The sequence below is a fragment of the Microchirus variegatus genome (assembly GCF_963457635.1).
Source record: "Microchirus variegatus genome assembly, chromosome: 7".
Taxonomy (NCBI): domain Eukaryota; kingdom Metazoa; phylum Chordata; class Actinopteri; order Pleuronectiformes; family Soleidae; genus Microchirus; species Microchirus variegatus.
This window is the reverse complement of record NC_139808.1, coordinates 27,426,409-27,445,670: the sequence shown is the minus strand read 5'-3', so window position 1 is coordinate 27,445,670 and position 19,262 is coordinate 27,426,409. Positions and strand designations below refer to the sequence as shown.

The 19,262-nt window shown below is 40.5% G+C and overlaps 2 protein-coding genes across 2 annotated transcripts; both read left to right on the top strand.

Annotated features, from left to right (window-relative positions):
* Window positions 1–3,051: 3,051 nt before the first annotated feature.
* Window positions 3,052–3,974, top strand: LOC310930106 (pancreatic secretory granule membrane major glycoprotein GP2). Its single transcript, XM_083893018.1, has 3 exons — window positions 3,052–3,156; window positions 3,339–3,453; window positions 3,717–3,974. The coding sequence occupies exons 1-3, from the start codon at window positions 3,067–3,069 to the stop codon at window positions 3,890–3,892; spliced, it is 381 nt and encodes a 126-aa protein (XP_083749144.1). The 5' UTR covers window positions 3,052–3,066; the 3' UTR covers window positions 3,893–3,974.
* Window positions 3,975–5,096: 1,122 nt separating this feature from the next.
* Window positions 5,097–10,833, top strand: fbxo30a (F-box protein 30a). The gene is made up of 3 exons (XM_083892341.1): window positions 5,097–5,259; window positions 6,959–8,987; window positions 9,066–10,833. The coding sequence occupies exons 2-3, from the start codon at window positions 7,011–7,013 to the stop codon at window positions 9,267–9,269; spliced, it is 2,181 nt and encodes a 726-aa protein (XP_083748467.1). The 5' UTR covers window positions 5,097–5,259; window positions 6,959–7,010; the 3' UTR covers window positions 9,270–10,833.
* The last annotated feature ends 8,429 nt before the right edge of the window (window positions 10,834–19,262 follow it).

Here is a 19,262-nt window from a genome sequence, read left to right as displayed (position 1 = left end):
AAAGGTAGAGTATACAACATTTAGAGATATGGGATATGCTGCACATACGTACGTTTGTATTGGTGTGTAATCACTTTAAGCCTTAGATGCGCCTTCAAAAATGTTGCATTATTACACCTAGCACGCCAAATGGTGCGCATGAAAGTACACAGCTATAAAAATAGTATATATATATATATTTTTTTTTTTATTGTTTCAACCAACATCTGTTCTTCCCAAACATATAAAATATTAATATATATTTTTTAATTTTTAACCCTTAAATTGCCAGGTTTATTCATGATGCACCTTGATTTTATGATATTGTTCACAATGGACAAAAAAAAAAGACACTTTTTTAAAACACTCAAAAATACACAACATGGCATTTTTTGAAACAATATGCATGAAAAAATGAAAACGATATGCTAAAAAGTATAAGTCAAAAACACAAAAAGGTGTCTAAGTGTGGAAAAGAGACTTTAGAATAAGCCTTTTTTTTGACCAGCAGTCAGAGAGCGTGTGTTGCATTTTGAAACTCAAAGGTTGTTCGATGCAAATGAAGAAGAACAACATTCTTTGTCATATGCAAAACTTCAAACTGCAGTTCACCAAGTGGCATCTGATTCGAAATCTGTTTCCTTTTTCCTGTTTGACACTAATTAACTCCCGTTTTTAAGACCTTGACATTTGTGATTTTGAGATTTTTCAAACGTCACCTGTAACCAGGCTCCTTCATATTGGACGACGGTGTCAATCACACTTGTGTCCACTCCTATGTGCAGTACTTTATCGTCCATTGTTCCTCTAAACAGGAAGATAAACATCTACCTTATTGTCTGTGGAGGACCAAAAATGACAAAACAATAAATAAATACATTAATAAATAAGTAAATAAATAGATATGTGTAAAAATACAGAACTAGCCCTTTTCATGACGAAAATATATTGTTTTTTATTTATTTATTGTCATTTTTGGTCCTCCATAATTTATGTTATTATGCTAATTTATTATGTATGTATAGGCTCCTTCCTATTGGACCACGGTGTCGATCACGATTGTGTCCACCCATAATGTGCCGTAGTTTATCATCTATTGTTCCTCTAAACAGGAAGTTAAACATCTACAATACTTATTTTCTATGGAGGACCAAAAATGACAAAACAATAAATAAATACATATATACATGAATGAATAAATAAATAGACTAATTAATAAATAAATATGTGTAAAAATACAGAAATAGCCCTTTTCATGACGCAAATTTATTGTTTATTTATTTATTTATCTATTAATTAATTAATTAATTAATTAATTAATTAATTAATAAATGTATTTATTTATTTATTCATTCATTAATTATTTCATTCATTCATTCATTCATTCATTCATTTATTTATTTATTTATTTATTTATTTATTTATTTGTTTATATATTTATATATTTATTTATTGTTTTGTAAGTCAGTCTATGACTGGACCTTAATACCTAAATGTCATATTTACTTGAACAGTGTGCCAGGTAATTTTGTGCTTCCAAAACTGTGAGGAAAATGTAAACCTTTTTAAAAAAAAATTTAAAGAGTAAGATGAAAACATGATATCATTTTGAAATATTCCCCACTATTGACAGCTATTTTTGGATCAGGTTCGAGGACGTTCTTACGACAACAACATGTTGTCTGGTGTGGTGATATGGTCGAGTCATGCTGGAAATCTAACCCCGCACACACACAGTGCTCTTCATCCTTCTCTCCCATGTTGTTTTAATTCACCTCTTCTTCTTCTCCTTGTCTGTCTGTCTGACCCACAGATCCCAGCTCACCTGACGCTGCGCATTGAGAGGTGCTGGGCGACTCCAACCAGTGATCCATACAGTAATATACAGTACACCTTCATCAGAGACAGGTCGGCCCACCAAACTCATTATGTTATTATTATATATAACAAACTGATTTAGTGAATCACCACAAATTTCCACCAGAAGTAGAAGTTGCTACCGTTATCCTGCGATGACTTGCAAGTTGGCCTGTTTAACAATATGTAACTAGAAAAGCACTCGGAGAGCACAGACCTCCGCCAAGGCAGCTCAGCCCCCCACAAAATAGCGATAAAAATAGTGATATCGTCTATGGATCACGCCCAAAATGTAATCACTTGTTTTGGAATGTTTTTGCTTATTTTAAAGGTGCATTATGTAATAAATCTAAAGCAACTGGCCCTAAAATCCTCCTAATATGTCACAGAGACTCAGGAATAATGTTCATATAACAAACTGAACTCACCAACAACAACAGTACAGCCAAAATATTTGCATTAAAAAAAATCTGCAAATCATGTTTATGTTTTGAAATCATGTTTTTGCATGTGGTGCCACCTACCGCCGTTCTCAGCTGCCGAGCAACCACGTTTTGCCAGTTATGTCTGAATGAACACCACAAGAAATAAACAATCTAGCTCAAATGAAACCTAAAACTCATACGAACCTAATAGCAAAAGTCAATCAATAAGAAAGAATTAAGAAATCAATGACTAAGCTCTTTCTTTCTCTCTCATGGATAATAATAAAAAATAATGGGGTTAAGATTCACACAGTGTGTGGAAACCTGCTTACACTCTACGCCGTACCCTGTGTTATTTCACCACACTCGCATGTGTGCGCTGTTGAAATCTGAAATAAGAGAATTTGTTGCTTAGACGCTTTGACCCAGACAACAACTCTGGGGCCCCCGGCCACGGTCACGTGACTCCCTCCCTCGTCTGAGAGGCTTGGACAGCTGTGCATGTCCTTGACGACCAGGCAGTATTTGGTACTGTTGGTGAGAGCAGAGCAGAGCAGTGAGAGTGCACAATGATTTCACAATGCAGGAAGAGAGGGGAGGGAGGGGATCTGTGTCTGACTGTGTCGAAACACCACTTCCTAATTTTACAATTATATATGTTTATTTGTATTTAACTTCCAGTAAATAATTTCAGAGATTCTTCCTTCTCTCTCTCTGTCTCTGTAGCTGCCCGGTGTTGTCAAACCAACAGACCCTCCGTGTTCTGACCAACGGCCTCGGCCCCGAGGCCGCGTTCCGGATCCAAATGTTTAAGTTCGTCGGCAGCTCTTACACCAACGTCTTCCTCCACTGCAACGTCCAGATCTGTCACAACGCCCCGGGACTGTGTCGGCCTGTGAGTGAGCTCATGCAACACCTATTCCGTGTCAGTTCAGAGGCCAGTTCAGACAAGTAGCTGTGCTGTAATATGTGCAGCCTACAGCCTTAATATAGTCCCCACAGCAGGCTATAATTGTTCTTCAGCTACATGATAATATGAACAGATCGACCCTCTGCACCTTTGTTTTGTTTGAACAGGACTGCAGCGATGAAGATGTGTCAGTGAGGATGAGGAGGGACGTCCCACTGTCCCACACAGTGTCTTATGGACCAATCAGACGACTACTGGACAACAGTGAAAAGCCCAATATGAGTATGTTTCTTTGTCGTTTTAATAATCCCCCTCACAACAAGTAAGGACTATGAAGTGTTTTCACTCTTTGGGAGGTGGGTACAGATGATTCAGTGAGCAGGCAACAGGAAGAAAGGCTCCTATTGGACGAAACTAGCTGTCAATCACACTGGCGTCCTCTCATGCTTCTTAAGTCCGTTGTGAATTTTCCAGGAACAGTGAAGGAGAGAGAGTGTGAAAAGTATTTGAATGCTAATGCTATTCGATTCCTTTTTGAAATGTAGATGCAGGCGGAGTCCCTCCCGTGGAGACTTTTGTTCTGGCGGGGCTGCTGGGCGTCCTGCTGCTGATCACCGCAGTGTTCGGGCGGCTGTGGCTGCGCTCCAGGCGCTTCTACCCGGCCCGAGAGGCTCAGCTCACCCTGTCCAACATTCACCGCATCTCAGAGGTGGCCTCGTGAATGCATGACAAACGGACAAACAAACAGAACATGTACAAATGTAAACACATAAGCACAGGTTTGACATATATGACAATATATATTACATTTTTCCCCTTTTATAGATTGAATTGTTTACATTGTTTTGTTTGTATTTTTTAAGAAAAATGACTCCCATTGTACCTTTTACCCAGCAGTGAAAATAAAAACATCCTTTACTTGATTTTTTTTCCCCCATTTTATTCTACTTTACACTTGCTAAACTACATAAAACATGACCACTCAATAAAATATGGTTTGTTTTTATACGCAGCCCCAACGTTAAAATGCTGATTCATGTTAACATACACACACAGAAAGAAAGAACAAAAGCAAAAACACGACAAATATTACTTAAAAATCAGTCATTCCCTTAGCAAAAATTCAGTTTTCCAGCTTTTTACTACAGATTTATAAAATAACGTATGTTTAAAGTGAGGTTAATCGCAGATAGATCCCTTGGAAATGGATGGTTTATCGACTATATATTGATATTTAATCTAATTCTACAGCTTCTTTTATTACCACTTTAAATGAATCGCTTTTTTTATTAATCAGTTTGGCTCAGATAACTGAAATACATCTGTATATTTCATATGGGGCTAAAAGAACCACTCGATTACTAAATGAATTGTCAAATAGTCTGATTTTTAAGTTTCTGAAATGTGAATGTGTTCTGGTTTCTTTGTTCCTTGAATGGAATTAAAATCATAATTTCCAAAATTAAAAACACTGTTTTCTGACATTTAATTTATTTATTTAACAATGAAAGATGTTTATAGATTTTAATCTAGATTTTATAGATTGTAATATCAATCCTTTTCCTTATTTACATATTATGGGGGAACTATTATTATATTATGATCAGTTTCAGTATTCCAAGCAGACTCTTTTTATGTGTATATGTATTTTAAGAGATTAGAATGTGGTTCCATTGAGATGCACAGACATCACAGGCACATGTTGGTTCCTGAGTGAGCGGTAAATGTAAATCAGTGCTCCGGGCATTCCCCCCTCTCTATTTCAGTGCGCGCTCATCATCATGCTTCTGCGTCCGTAATCCTGAGTGGTCATTTCACGTCTTTACGTCATGACGTAAGAGTTCGACGTGCGCTCCAATGACCAACCAAACACAAACACCCCCATGACCGGACTCAGAGCAGCATCGAAGGACTTTTACTGCGGACCATAAACACTTGGCTGCTGCTTTATGTTTTAACACGATTTGGACATATTTTACACCGTGAGATGATTGTGTTGGTGTAGTCCCCGGTGCTGTTGTTGTAAACGGAGCTCACAGCAGTAAGGAAATACTGTTAAAACCCCCCCGGAGGTCCCGCTGAACTCGGGTAAGCAGTTTTCTAAAAGCGAGCAGCTAGCCATGCTAGCGAAATGTAGCTAGCGCTAATGCTAACCGCCTGGCCATGTTGTTGATGCTCTTTTGTTAAAACTTGAAAAACTTAAGTGGCATGTCATGTATTTTTACTCTGTTACAGTACACGCGTATCTTAAAACAACGCGTACTTATACGTGATACTGAAATATCATGAGTTTAAAGTTTGTATCTGGTGAAAATAAAAAGAACCGGCTGCTGTTTGTGTTTGTTTGTGTTTTTAGCTGTTTGCTAACCTTGCCTGTAATGCTTGCGTAATTTTGCCAGCGAGCTGCTGCTGCCAGTGCGTTTAATCACTTTAACAATGTCCAGAAGCCGGTTTAACTTTTAATTATGTTTATTTATCACGTAATTATGAAGTAGTTTGACTTTCTATTCGGCTTTGATTCGGCGGAATCAAAGTTTAGATCATCTCCAGTGAGAGTAATTCCACAGAAAATACTTATGAATGATATTATAATTACCCACAATCCTACTTTGAGATGTCTACAACCTAATTTTGATTGAGCACAGCTTCAATTTATTTTGACTTGGTGTTAATTTAAAGGTGCATTATGTAATAAATCTAAAGCAACTGGCCATAAAATCCTCCTAATATGTCACACAGACTCAGGAATGATGTTTATATAACAAACTGAACTCCACAACAACAACAGTACATACACAATATTTGCATTAAAAAAATATTTCATGTTTATGTATTGAAATCATGTTTTGGCATGTGGCGCCACCTACCGCCGCCCAGCAATCATTGCAGTCAGTAGAGTCTCAGCTGCTGAGCAACAACGGGTTGCCAGTTACGTCAGAAAACAACACCTAAAAGACCTCAGTATTTTGAATTTGAAGGTAGTAACTGCACCTTTAACTAAAATGTCTAAATATAACAGTATTACACCTAAGCTACATACAGAAAAATTAAATTCATAAATGTCCATTTTGAATTGAATTACTCATATCAGTGGTTCACAGCCAGACTAGCTAGTTTTTTGCCTACCACAGGTGTGTCACTCTTGCACCATCATTGTTGTGGGTCTCTTAATTGTATTGTCTGTTATCTGCTGAGTCAGCATTCATTATCTCACCATACACGTAATACCAGCAAATAAACCCGGGGCTATGAGTTCAGATGGATTTACCTTGGTCAGGAGTCGGTTGGTTAATTAAAATTCCACGAGGTCCAAATAGAGAGAGACTGTTTTCTCAAACAAAAGCCAAGAATGTCATATTGTTTAACTGTCTTGGGGCTATATACCAATACCTTTGTAGCATTGTTTCCGTTTTATTCAACAATCGTCCTGTAAAGCAATGAGTGTAATGTAGAAAAGTATAAAGTTGTTTGTTTGCGAGTGGTGTGAATTTTCTGGACCTTTTGGTGCTGTAAGGGCCAGAAAACCAGCACCAGGTCTAACATTTAGTGACCTCTGGCTTCAAGATTTAGTAAACAGACACATGTGTGAGGAAAAGTAACACAATACTTTGAAGACATGAGAGCTCACGTGTGCTGTATCAGTGCACTGAGTTGTGCATGTAATATCCACGGGGTAATGTTACACCGGCATGCTTAGTGCCAATGTTGACCCAAAAACATTGTTGTTATCCTGGCACTTTTCAGAATTGTGAACCTTTTGTATTGATTTTTTCTGTCTACGTTTCAGGGTCAAACTCTTCACCCCCTTTTTCCTGTTTGGACAGGACCTACACAGTACAATGGAGAACCTACACCCCCACTGCCTCAAATGCATCAACAGAAGATGCATGGTAAGACCAGAAACCGGGGTGTCTTGCGACCTCATGTGTTGTCCTCTCATCTGCGGCGCCGTTTTCCACTCGTGCAAACTCGAGGAACACCGTCTGCTCTGTGCACACGAGCGCCTGCCGTGCCTGAACCACGAGTTTGGCTGCCCCTTCACCATCGCAAGGACCAGGATGGCACAACATCTCAAGATTTGCCCGGCCAGTATAGTATGCTGCACTATGGAATGGAACCGCTGGCCCATCAGCTATGCGGATCGCAAGTCCTATGAGAACTTGAGCAAAGACTTTGATGAGGTGGAGCAGCTAGACATGGCTTTGGCTCTGCAGGATCAGAGGATGTTGTTGGAGTCCCTGAGAGCTACGAGGACCGCGTCGAAGAATGGAGTCAAAAAGGGCAACGACGGTGATAAGTTGGATTCAGCGTCAGGTTTAACAGAGACGGGATTAGATAATAAACAAGTAAAAATGGAAGAAGAGCCCTATACTGGGATGTATGGTGCCTCAATGGGGGCGAGCAGAAGTCTGGCAGTGGCCTTGGACATTCTCTCTAATTCCAAGGATATTGATGTAATTGTAGGAAATCTAAACGGGGAAAAGACTGATAAGAATGGAGGGCTCCATAATGGAGAGAACGGCGATAATCATAATGTTTATGTTGCCGAGGGAGGCAGGAATGTAGATATGCAAGAGAATGATTCTGATTCAGACTGTGAGTTTGGAGCAGTCGGTGGAGTGGACTGCGCCGTGGGGACAGACGCAGAGGAAGACGGTATCGGCTGGGCAGAAGACGAGTTTGTAGAGTTGTTTTTTGAAGAAAAGGAAGACAGGATTAAGGAGCCACTAAATGATTCCAACCCCGTCTGGCCGGAGGCGTCTCAAGATTATTTGCCCGTTGTAGCTCCAGTTACGCCCCCAATGCCATTCCTGCTGTCTCATCACGTGAAGGGTCACTTTTTGCAATATTTATCCCCTGCGTTCAGACGTAATTTTTTGGAGCGCCAGTCGCAGAACTTTCAAGTTTTTCGAGGTATATTTACAATCGATCGGTGGCAGGCGCTGCAGTCAGACCCTTACTTCTATCGAGCAAAGATGGAGGACAAAGCAGTGGACACGTCTGACCTGGAGGTAGCCGAAGACCCCATGGGTCTCCACGGCATCGATCTCATTACTGCAGCTTTGCTGTTTTGTCTCGGTGACTCTCCGGGAGGCAGAGGGATCTCAGACAGCAGATTTGTGGACGGCTACCACATTGACTTTGGTACACAGACTTTCTCCTTCCCTTCAGCCATCCTTGCAACCAACACCATGGTTGGGGACATTGCTTCAGCCTCCGCCTGTGATCACGCCAGCCCACAGCTTTCCAACCCCAGTCCCTTCCACACTCTCAGGCTGGACCTCGTGCTCGAATATTTCGCCCGATACCAAACCAAGCAGCGATCCATGTTCACGTTTGTGTGCGGGCAACTGTTCCGGCGCGACGAGTTCTCGTCTCATTTCAAAAATGTTCACGGGGACATCCACGCTGGACTCAATGGCTGGATGGAGCAACGCTGCCCCCTGGCTTACTATGGCTGTACCTACTCGCAGAGACGATTCTGCCCATCTGTGCAGGGCTTCCGAATCATCCACGACAGGCACCTCGGCTCTTTTGGGGTTCAGCCCGGTCTACCTCTCAGAAACGGGGACACACTCCCAAGAAAGATGCGCCAGTTTGCCGCTCGGTGCGATCAGTTCAGCGGTCTTCCCTTTGAGATTTTGCAACACATAGCAAGCTTCCTGGACAGCTTCAGCTTGTGCCAATTATCCAGAGTATCGCGCACGATGAGGGATGTGTGTTCGAGTCTGCTCCTGATGCGTGGCATGGTCGTCCTGCTGTGGGAGAAGAAACAGCGCGCTGATGGCTCACCGACTTGGCAGATCACAGATAAGGTGAGTTGTGTGTTTTACTCTGTTTAGTCTGTTGTATTGAATGAAGGCTCTAGTTAATCTGTGGCGTTTGTCTTTCAGGTGTGGCGGTTCAGCACTGCGTTCGGTACGGTGAACGAGTGGAAGTTTGCAAACATCTCCAGCATGGCCGACCACCTCAAGAAGTGCAAGTTCAATACGATCGCTCGCCGAGAGGAGGCCATCCCCCTGCCGTGCATGTGTTTCACCAGAGAGCTCACAAAAGAAGGAAGGTGTTTGCGTTCAGTTCTCAAACCAGTAGCATGAGGCCACACGGACTCAAATCCACACGGTTTCCTATCGCGTTTACAGTGTTTACAGCTCGGTGTTGTTTACTGTTGAGTGTTTTTTTTGCAAAAACCATCACGCCTATGGGCTTGTCTCAAGGCAAACGTCAACAAGTCTGCCACAAATACAGGCCTTTAAATAAGACAAAGCCAGTGCAACGCTCATAAATATTACAGCAAAATCTTGTTAGCTTTGTATCCTAAAATAAAAAGATAAAGATTTATATTGAAAAGTCAGTTCTTTGCTACACTGGAGGAAACAGAGTAGAGCCTTAATTTGTGATTCGCTTGATTTTCTAGTCGTTTAGAGCAGTGTTTCCCAACCCTGGTCCCCAGAAAACAGAATAACGATCTGAAAAAGGTGTGTTGGAGGAGGGCGTCGTCCAAAACATGCAGGACAGTATTCCCCCGAGGACCAGGGTTGGATCTCTACTTCTACTTGTAACAAGTAACGCGGTGACCTGCACAGTTTTATATCATGATACCTCGAGTGACCGTGCGCGTCTAGCTGCTTACAGCCCATAGATTTCATGGCTTAATTCTACATTTTTCTAATACTGACCAAACATCTGTGATGGCTCAATGAATGTCACTACACAGGGTGAGCAATAGGGTGCATTGATAGAAAATATTTTTTCTACTAAAACTCAATTGGATATTAATGAATTAATTGATAAACAGTGAGATTTATCTTTTTGTGTAAGAAGTGGCGTAAGAGAAAATTTAACCTATAAACACGGCAGGCCCCGGAACTACCAAGCTAAAAGGCAGATGTCTGATTTCATTTTGACTTTACAAAATCTAGTTTTTTAGTGGTACCTGAAGTGGATTTCTGTTCACCAGCATAAGCATGTCACTGTCGTTGTGTCTAAAGATGGTGTGTGTTTTTGTGGCTTTGTCATTTTTGGTGGTAGCATCAGCCGCTCCACCTTCTGTTCCTCTCTCGCCTCTGACCTACAGGCTGGCATGTTCGTTAGAAGTGAGGCGTAATGTCACAATATTCACCAGTAACATAGCAGCAGCGATTTTAACTGTGGTTTGTTTTTAACTACCAGCTTTGAGGAGTAACCAGCAACTGTTCTTTTCTCTGAAAGTCGAAATGTAGCAAGTAAAAAAAAATGGAATGTACCGAAACTCAGATTGGCTATTTTCAGATACTTCAAAGAGGGAACAGCCTTTTTATATAAATAATTTCATTACAAGAAAACGAGCGTTGTTTTCCTGTGAGTACAACATCATTACTTACTAAAAAAATACAGTAGCGATCATGGTTGTACTTGGCTTTCGTAGGTGTGTACAGTTTGTACCCAGAACAAACTGACTGTTGTACTGGTGGCTGACTGCAGACCTCAAAAAACCCTGCAGGCCAGGTGTTTACGTAATATAGTAACGAGTGTTGCTAATTATGTTCACATTATTTATCACGTTTATGTGTTTCTGTCACTGTGTCTCTTTGGCTTGTTGCGTTAAACTTGTTGATTTGTGTGTGTGGTCAGGACGACAAATCCCCCAAAAACATCACAGTTTAGTATGTCGTCCAAAATCACTCAATAAAAGTCACAGTTTAGTATGTCGTCCAAAATCACCCCTAAAGTCAAAATATAGTGTCGTCCAAAAACATCACAGTTTAGTATGTCGTCCAAAAACATCACAGTTAAGTATGTCGTCCAAAAACATCACAGTTAAGTATGTCCAAAATCGTCCAAAAACATCACAGTTTAGTATGTCGTCCAAAAACATCACAGTTAAGTATGTCCAAAATCGTCCAAAAACATCACAGTTTAGTATGTCGTCCAAAAACATCACAGTTAAGTATGTCGTCCAAAAACATCACAGTTAAGTATGTCCAAAATCGTCCAAAAACATCACAGTTTAGTATGTCGTCCAAAAACATCACAGTTTAGTATGTCGTCCAAAAACACCACAGTTTAGTATGTCGTCCAAAAACATCACAGTTTAGTATGTCGTCCAAAAACACCACAGTTAAGTATGTCGTCCAAAAACATCACAGTTTAGTATGTCGTCCAAAATCGTCCAAAAACATCACAGTTTAGTATGTCCAAAATTGTCCAAAAACATCACAGTTAAGTATGTCGTCCAAAAACATCACAGTTAAGTATGTCGTCCAAAATCACCACAGTTTAGTATGTCGTCCAAAAACATCACAGTTTAGTATGTCGTCCAAAAACATCACAGTTAAGTATGTCGTCCAAAAACATCACAGTTTAGTATGTCGTCCAAAATCGTCCAAAAACATCACAGTTTAGTATGTCCAAAATTGTCCAAAAACATCACAGTTTAGTATGTCGTCCAAAAACATCACAGTTTAGTATGTCGTCCAAAAACACCACAGTTTAGTATGTCGTCCAAAAACATCACAGTTTAGTATGTCGTCCAAAAACATCACAGTTTAGTATGTCGTCCAAAAACACCACAGTTTAGTATGTCGTCCAAAAACATCACAGTTTAGTATGTCGTCCAAAAACATCACAGTTAAGTATGTCGTCCAAAAACATCACAGTTTAGTATGTCGTCCAAAATCGTCCAAAAACATCACAGTTTAGTATGTCCAAAATTGTCCAAAAACATCACAGTTAAGTATGTCGTCCAAAAACATCACAGTTTAGTATGTCGTCCAAAATCACCAAAAACCATCATAGCCGCTCCTAAACGATATATCAGCTACTTGATCATTGTGGGGTCTTAGAGCTGACTGGTGTACCTCTCAGTATTAACTGTGTGTGTGTGTGTGTGTGTGTGTGTGTGTGTGTGTGTGTGTGTGTGTGTTGCAGTGCTGTACCAACAAACGACATGTTTTCATGTTTGTCATCCAGTCAGCCCTAACCCTGTGCTGATGGTTTCAGTTAATATGTTCTTGTCTTTGTGAAAATGTTATATGTATATATTCTGATTCTTGTTTTATATTTTTAAAGTAAAGCCCAAGTGTTGTTGAGACTGAGCTGTCTTTATTTGAATATTTCCCAGTCAGTGTTTGGTTTATTTCTTATTTTTGTACTGGTACTTTTATTCAGAAAGAGTCTGCCTCTGTAATGTCGAGATGTTGTTTGGATTATTAATTTGCACATGAAGGTATGTACTGTATAGTTAAATCAGGATACCGAGGAGCATTCTGTGCTCCTGTAGCAGGATTTAACTCGCCTGTGCTCTGCATGTGAGTTTGATGTCTCAGTGTAGAATATATTTTCATATGGAGTTGTTTTGTGTGTTTGTTTTTCACAATATTATGGCAACATTGTTTGTTTGAATTTTGAGGCATTTTAATAAAGAGAATGTTGCTTTGTACATGTTATGTTCTTTCATTTACTATAATTGATTCCTTCATTGGCTGACCAATTTTGGACGACATACTAAACTATGTCGCTTTTGACCATTTTTGGACCATTTGGACATTTGTGTCCAGCAGTCCAACATTACTGTCAAATGATCAGGTGACAAGTCTACCGAACGTTTGTCCACAGGAGGGCAGTTTCAACAGTTGAGCAGCCGTAAATGACGTTTGTCCACAGCAATGATGTAATATCACGTTTGTCCACAGGAGGGCAGTTTCAACAGTTGAGCAGCCGTAAATGACGTTTGTCCACAGCAATGATGTAATATCACGTTTGTCCACAGGAGGGCAGTTTCAACAGTTGAGCAGCCGTAAATGACGTTTGTCCACAGCAATGATGTAATATCACGTTTGTCCACAGGAGGGCAGTTTCAACAGTTGAGCAGCCGTAAATGATGTAATATCACGTTTGTCCACAGGAGGGCAGTTTAGATAAATCCATCTGGAATCTTCCACTTCCTGTTTGCCATTTGGAGCCAGCAGGAGCAGGAGGAGACAACCAGGAGGAGGTGGACACACATGTGGTAACTGCTGCTCATTATCCACACATTTCTTCGATGTTCTATTGATGTTTACAACTGTTGTTAACATCTGTGATCTGATCACAGGTGTTTGCATGCCACCGGCTTATGCTAATGCTAATGTGACGTTACTGCTCCACAGTAAACAAACACCTTGTAGTGGTGGTGTGGTGGCGTGGCGGGGCAATGACGCAAATGTGTGGTATAAAATAGCATAACCCATTCCATTCATGTCTCTGGAAACGCCGTTTCTTGCTATCTGCGGACTATGCAGCTGTCACAAGGGGCCCCCCAAACTGCAAGTTCAGACTCATATTTTATTATATTTTTGAGAATTAAAAGTACCTGTCTTTATTTGCATTCATTATGCATATATTTGCGAAGTATGTCAGTGTGCTTACAAGTGTGCTTACCCCACAAGTGTTGACAGTTTATATTTTTTGAAGACATACTATACGAGGCGAGTATAAAACATCAACAACAACAAAATCTAAATATAAACTGTCATTATTGTCCTAGTATATTATGTCTTCAAAAACTGTCCACACATAAACTGTTAGAATGTCCTAGTGTGTCAACAACTGTCAAAAAATCGTCCTAGGATAGTAAATATAGAAATGGAAACGGTCAAAATTGTCTGAGTATAGTATGTAAAAAATTTTTTTCTCTTATATCATTAAAATAAAAATTTATTAGTAGGAATAATAATAACAACGTGTTAAAATTAGTTTTACAACTCCTGATTCCTTCACAGAATTCTATGTATTTTCCTTTCCAAAAACGAACAGCAGATGGTGCGACTGAGCTGTGTCTCTTTGCTGGCCTGTATCTCAGCGAGGGATGGGTCTTCATGAATGATTGGGCTCCTATTGGCTTTCTTACAGCCAATATTTGATCGACAGCGTCGTTAGCGAATTAGAAGCAGCAGAACGCCCGGATGTGGGTTAGCATTTATAAGCATATTGTTTAATCTACCGTTTTCTTCCTGAAATAAAATATAATGAAACGTAAAACTAAAAGAAAGACGACCAGAGTGCCATGCATCAAATATTCCTCGACATGTAATGTCACGTGTGTCCACCGGAGGGCAGTTTCGCAGCAGGTTAAGGCGACCGTAGCAGGTGGGTGACACGCCCCTTACCGGCACCTGTAGTGCAGCTGTTGCTATTGCGGGGCGGTTTAAATCCCCCCCAGGTGTTCAGTCTCGCTTTACTCTGCCGAAGCGAGTGCTGCTGTCGTGCAGCTCCGCAGTATCCCGGCGTCTATGTACCATGTGCGTTCTGCAGGTATGTAACGCAGTGTCATGACGTGAAGAAGTAATAAGATGCTGCTGCTGACACTTCTCTGTTGTAGGTTGGCGCGTTGGGCCGAGATGGTGTGTGTCCCTGTCCGGTTAGCCGTCGCTGCTAGCAGCTACAAGCACTGCTGCGTTCAAGACACAGGTAACCAGTACAATAAGCTAAATGCTGTTCTGTCTGCTAGTGTGTTTAGGTGTTGCTAATTGTTGACTTTGTTTCTTTTTAAAACTTGTCTGGTGTTGGGCTGCTATTTGCCCTGCCTTGTCTTTAACTTGTTTATTTTAGCCTCGCTCTGTTCAGTTAGCTGGACTGTAAACAGTCGCGCTGATCTCGTTGTGTAGACGCAATTTCAAGTTTACGAGAGTACAATCGTGGCCTGCTCCAATCAGAGGTAAAGTTATTGCAGTGGTTGTAGTGGAGGACCTGCTAAAGTTAGACGTGTTGCATGGTTTCTTTAATTTTGAGTTTGTAGTTGGTTCGTAAATGAATATATTGTTTTGAGGATGATTTGAGTGCGGTGACCTCTGCACCAAAATCATACACAAAACAATATTTATTTACAAATCATGTGCAATCTCAAAATGAAAGAAAAACACAAAGACACCATGCAACATATCTAACTTTGGCAGGTCCTCCACTATAACCACTGAATTAACTTTCCCTCCACCTCCCACTGACAACTCCTGATTGGAGCGGACTACGATTTAACTCTCGTAAAATGTCGTCTCTACAACGAGAAGACACGAATGTTTACAGTTCAGCTAAGGAAACAGAGTGAGGCTAAAATAAAGAAGTTAGAGGCAAGGCAGGGTAAACATCAGACCAATGTCAGACAAGCTTTAAAAAGAAACAAAGTCAACTGTTAACACTAGCATTTAGCTTATACTACTGGTTACCAGTGTCATGAACCCATCAGTAATTGTAGCTGCTAGCAGCTAATCAGACAGGGTCACACATACACACTATCTCAGCCCAACGCTCCAACTTACAACAGATGATTGTCAGCTCAGCATCTTATTACTGCTTCACATCACCAGGCTGTGCTACATATTGAGGGAGATTTGTGTCTTTATTCAATCAAAACAGTTGCTTCAGTCAAATGCATATTTCCAATAAAACAATCTTTTCAAACAAAATACCCTACATGTTTATGTAACCAGATGGTTTATATTGACTATTGCCCTCCTAGTCTGTTTAGTGTCAGGTATGGGAGTGGGTGACTCATAGTGCAGGCCATAGGGTGGTTTATATCACCCTTCAGGTGTGTACTGCACATATAAAGCACAGTCTCATGACATGAATAGGTGACAATGCTGTGCTGACAATCCTCTATAGGTTGGGGCGTTGGGAGAAGATGGTGTGTATGTGCGTCCCTGTCCAGTTAGCCGCTAGTAGCTACAAGCAATGATGCGTTCAGGACACATGTAACCAGTACTATAAGCTAAATGCTATCGTGTTTGCTAGTGTGTTTAGGTGTTGTCACCAACAGTTGACATGGTTTCTTTTTAAAGCTTGTCTAATGTTGGGCTGATGTTTGCTTTGCCTCCAACTTCTGTGTTTTAGGTTTGCTGCGTTTAGTTAGCTGAACTGTAAACAGTTGCGCTGCTCTCGTTGTACAGACGCCATTTTAAGTTTACGAGAGTTCAATCGCGCCTATCAGACCCCGAGTGTCAGTCAGGGGTGAAGGGAAAGTTATTGCAGTGGTTATAGTGGAAGACCTGCCAAAGTTAGACGTGTTGCATGGTTTCTTTTTTGCTTAGTGACTTGATTTGTAAATGTATGATTTGAGTGCAGTGACCTGCCAGAGCTCGCTGGGGTCGTCTGCCCCTTTTCTCTTCCCAACTGAACCACTGCAGATTGGTGTAGGTGGAACACCATGTGTTAGAGATTAAAGAGAACTATATTAATGCTTTAGAGATACAACTTGACAAGTGACATTGTTTTATTGTGAGAAAGACTGTAATGCATTGTGCCTGTATTCATTTGTGGATGGACCTCCATCCACGAATACAGGCACAACGTATTACAATAAACATCTTTATTTCTCACAATAAAACAATTTCACTAATCAAGTTGTATCTAAAACATTTAGTTATTTTCTTTTATCTCTAAAACGTATGATGTTCCACCTACACCAATCTGTTAGGAAGAGAAAAAGGGGGCAGACTACCGCCAGCGAGCTCTGGCAGGTCACTGCACTCAAACCATACATTCACAAATCAAGTCACTAAGCAAAAAAGAAACCATGCAACATGTCTAACTTTGGCAGGTCCTCAACTAGAACCACTGAAATAACTTTCCCTCCACCCCCCACTGACACTCAGGGTCTGATCGGAGCGATTGAACGCTAGTAAACTTAAAATAGCGTCTATACAACGAGAGCAGCGCGACTGTTTACAGTCCAGCTAGCTAAACAGAGCTAGGCTAAAATAAAGTTAGAGGCAAAGCAAGGCAAACATCAGCCCAACGCCAGACACGCTTTAAAAAGAGACAAAGTCAACCGTTAGTGACAACACCTAAACACACTAGCAGACAAGATAGCATTTAGCTTATAGTACTGGTTACCTTGGTCCTGAACACATCAGTGCTTGTAGTTGCTAGCAGCTAACCGGACAGGGACACACAAACACACCATCTCAGCCCAACGCGCCAACCTACAACAGATGATTGTAACACGGCATCTTATTAGCTCTTCACGTCATAAGACTGTGCTACATACCTGCAGACCGCACATCGACGCCGGGATACCACGGCTCGGCGGAGCTGCTGCACGCCGGCAGCGCTCGCTTCGCAGAGGACAGAGAGAGACTGATGAACTGGGGCGATATTTAAACAGCCCCGCATTAGCGGCGACTGCACTACAGGTGCCGGTAAGGGGCGTGTCACACACTCGCTACGATCGCAATAACCTGCTACAAAACAGATAAACCATACATACTGTACGATACTAAGCTAGTATGGAACATCGACAAAAAAGTCCAAATACAAACTGTTAAAATTGTCCAAGTAAAGTATGTCTTCAAAAACTGTCCAAACATAAACTGTCTAAATGTCCGAGTATAGTATGTCAACAAAAACCAAACTGTCCAAACATAAACACAAAACTGTCTTATTGTGTCGCGTCGGCAAAATAAAGCTCCAAGAAATGAATCCACGGTAAACAACGCATGCCTATAAGTTCATTTGATCATTTTAGAGTTTTTGGAAATTATCAAAACCTTCTTAAATTTGTATGTTGGAGAAAAATGAAGATTCAATGAAACGAGAGGCTTTGAAGCGGATATGTACTTCAGCTGCTCACTAGGTGGCAGCAAAACACTGTTCAAGCCATGTCTTTCTACCTATCTTTGATGTTAGTTTATTCGAGTACTATCACACTCCACTGAACACACATATATATATATGTATACTTTTTTTTATGACTTAAAGGTTATTTCATAGACTGTAGTGTTGTAGAATTCATACCCACACTCCTTTCCAGAAGGTGGTGCTAGTGCACCGAAAAGCACTTTGTGAAACCGCCAAACAGGAAGCGCTGCATCATGGGAAATGGAGCAAACGTTTGATTTGCAGGTCAGGTGTGGCGGCGGCCAGGTATAGAGGAAGAAGACCGTGCTACAAGCCGTCTGAGAGGGCAGAGATGTCGGGGAACTGTCGGCCGTGATGTCGGGGAGTCAAAGCGTCAAAGCGAAGAGTTCCAGAATGTTCTGCTGGAGAAGAAGACGAGACGAGCCGCCATGAAGACACTGAAGACAAGACGAGCCGCCATGAAGACACTGAAGACAAGACGAACCGCCATGAAGACACTGAAGACAAGACGAGCCGCCATGAAGACACTGAAGACAAGACGAGCCGCCATGAAGACACTGAAGACACGGCCCGCGGTCAGCCGCCATGAAGAACCCGTCCGCCGCTTCTTCTTCTCCTCTGACACGAGGAAAAAACAGTTTGTCCATTTTGTTTCTACCATTATATTTTGACCAATTCTATCCAAAAAAAACAGACTGTTTACTAAGTAAACATATTATTGTGATAACACTGATTAGAAACTAACTCCATTCAAATGTCATTAAAATCTAATTTCAGCTCTTCAATATAACGTTATAATAATTTTAGTCCATTTTAGGAAGATAATAGACCAGTGTCTTCTTATGTGAATCCTGATTTGTCTAATTTAACATCTTTTATTGTCCACTTTTTAAATAAACCTGTGAGGAAGAAAGAACAACAAAATAAATCATATTGAATTGGTCTTTTATCAGTGACACGTCGATAGAATGACCATTTAGTGTAAAACCTGTAACGCCATTAAAGATATTACTCTCACAATCTCCTCAAAGAAACATTCAATTGTTGTTATTAATAGAAAGAAACAAAATGATTAATTCTCCTGCCTAACCTGGCAAATCAAATGATTAAACGTTTTGTCTGTGACAAAATCTAAAAATGTATAAAATCGTAATTTTACTATGCATTTTATAACATTATTATTTTCTGTATAAATTTGCAACAATCAAATATAATAATCTTTGTGCAGTTGTCAGATTTCACAATAAATTTAACCCAATAATCCTCAAAGAAACATTCAATTCCTGTTTTTTTAACAGTAAAAACAAAATGATCTAACTTTGAATTCTCCCGCTTTACCTGGAAAATCATATTTTTAATCCAATCTTTTTATATAGCATCTCCTTTTATATTTTAAATAACTGAAATGTCACTTTTTCCAATTTGTCAAAATATAAAAATGTATAAAATCTAAATGTTACTATGTTTTCGTAACGTTTTTAATATATAATTTTGCA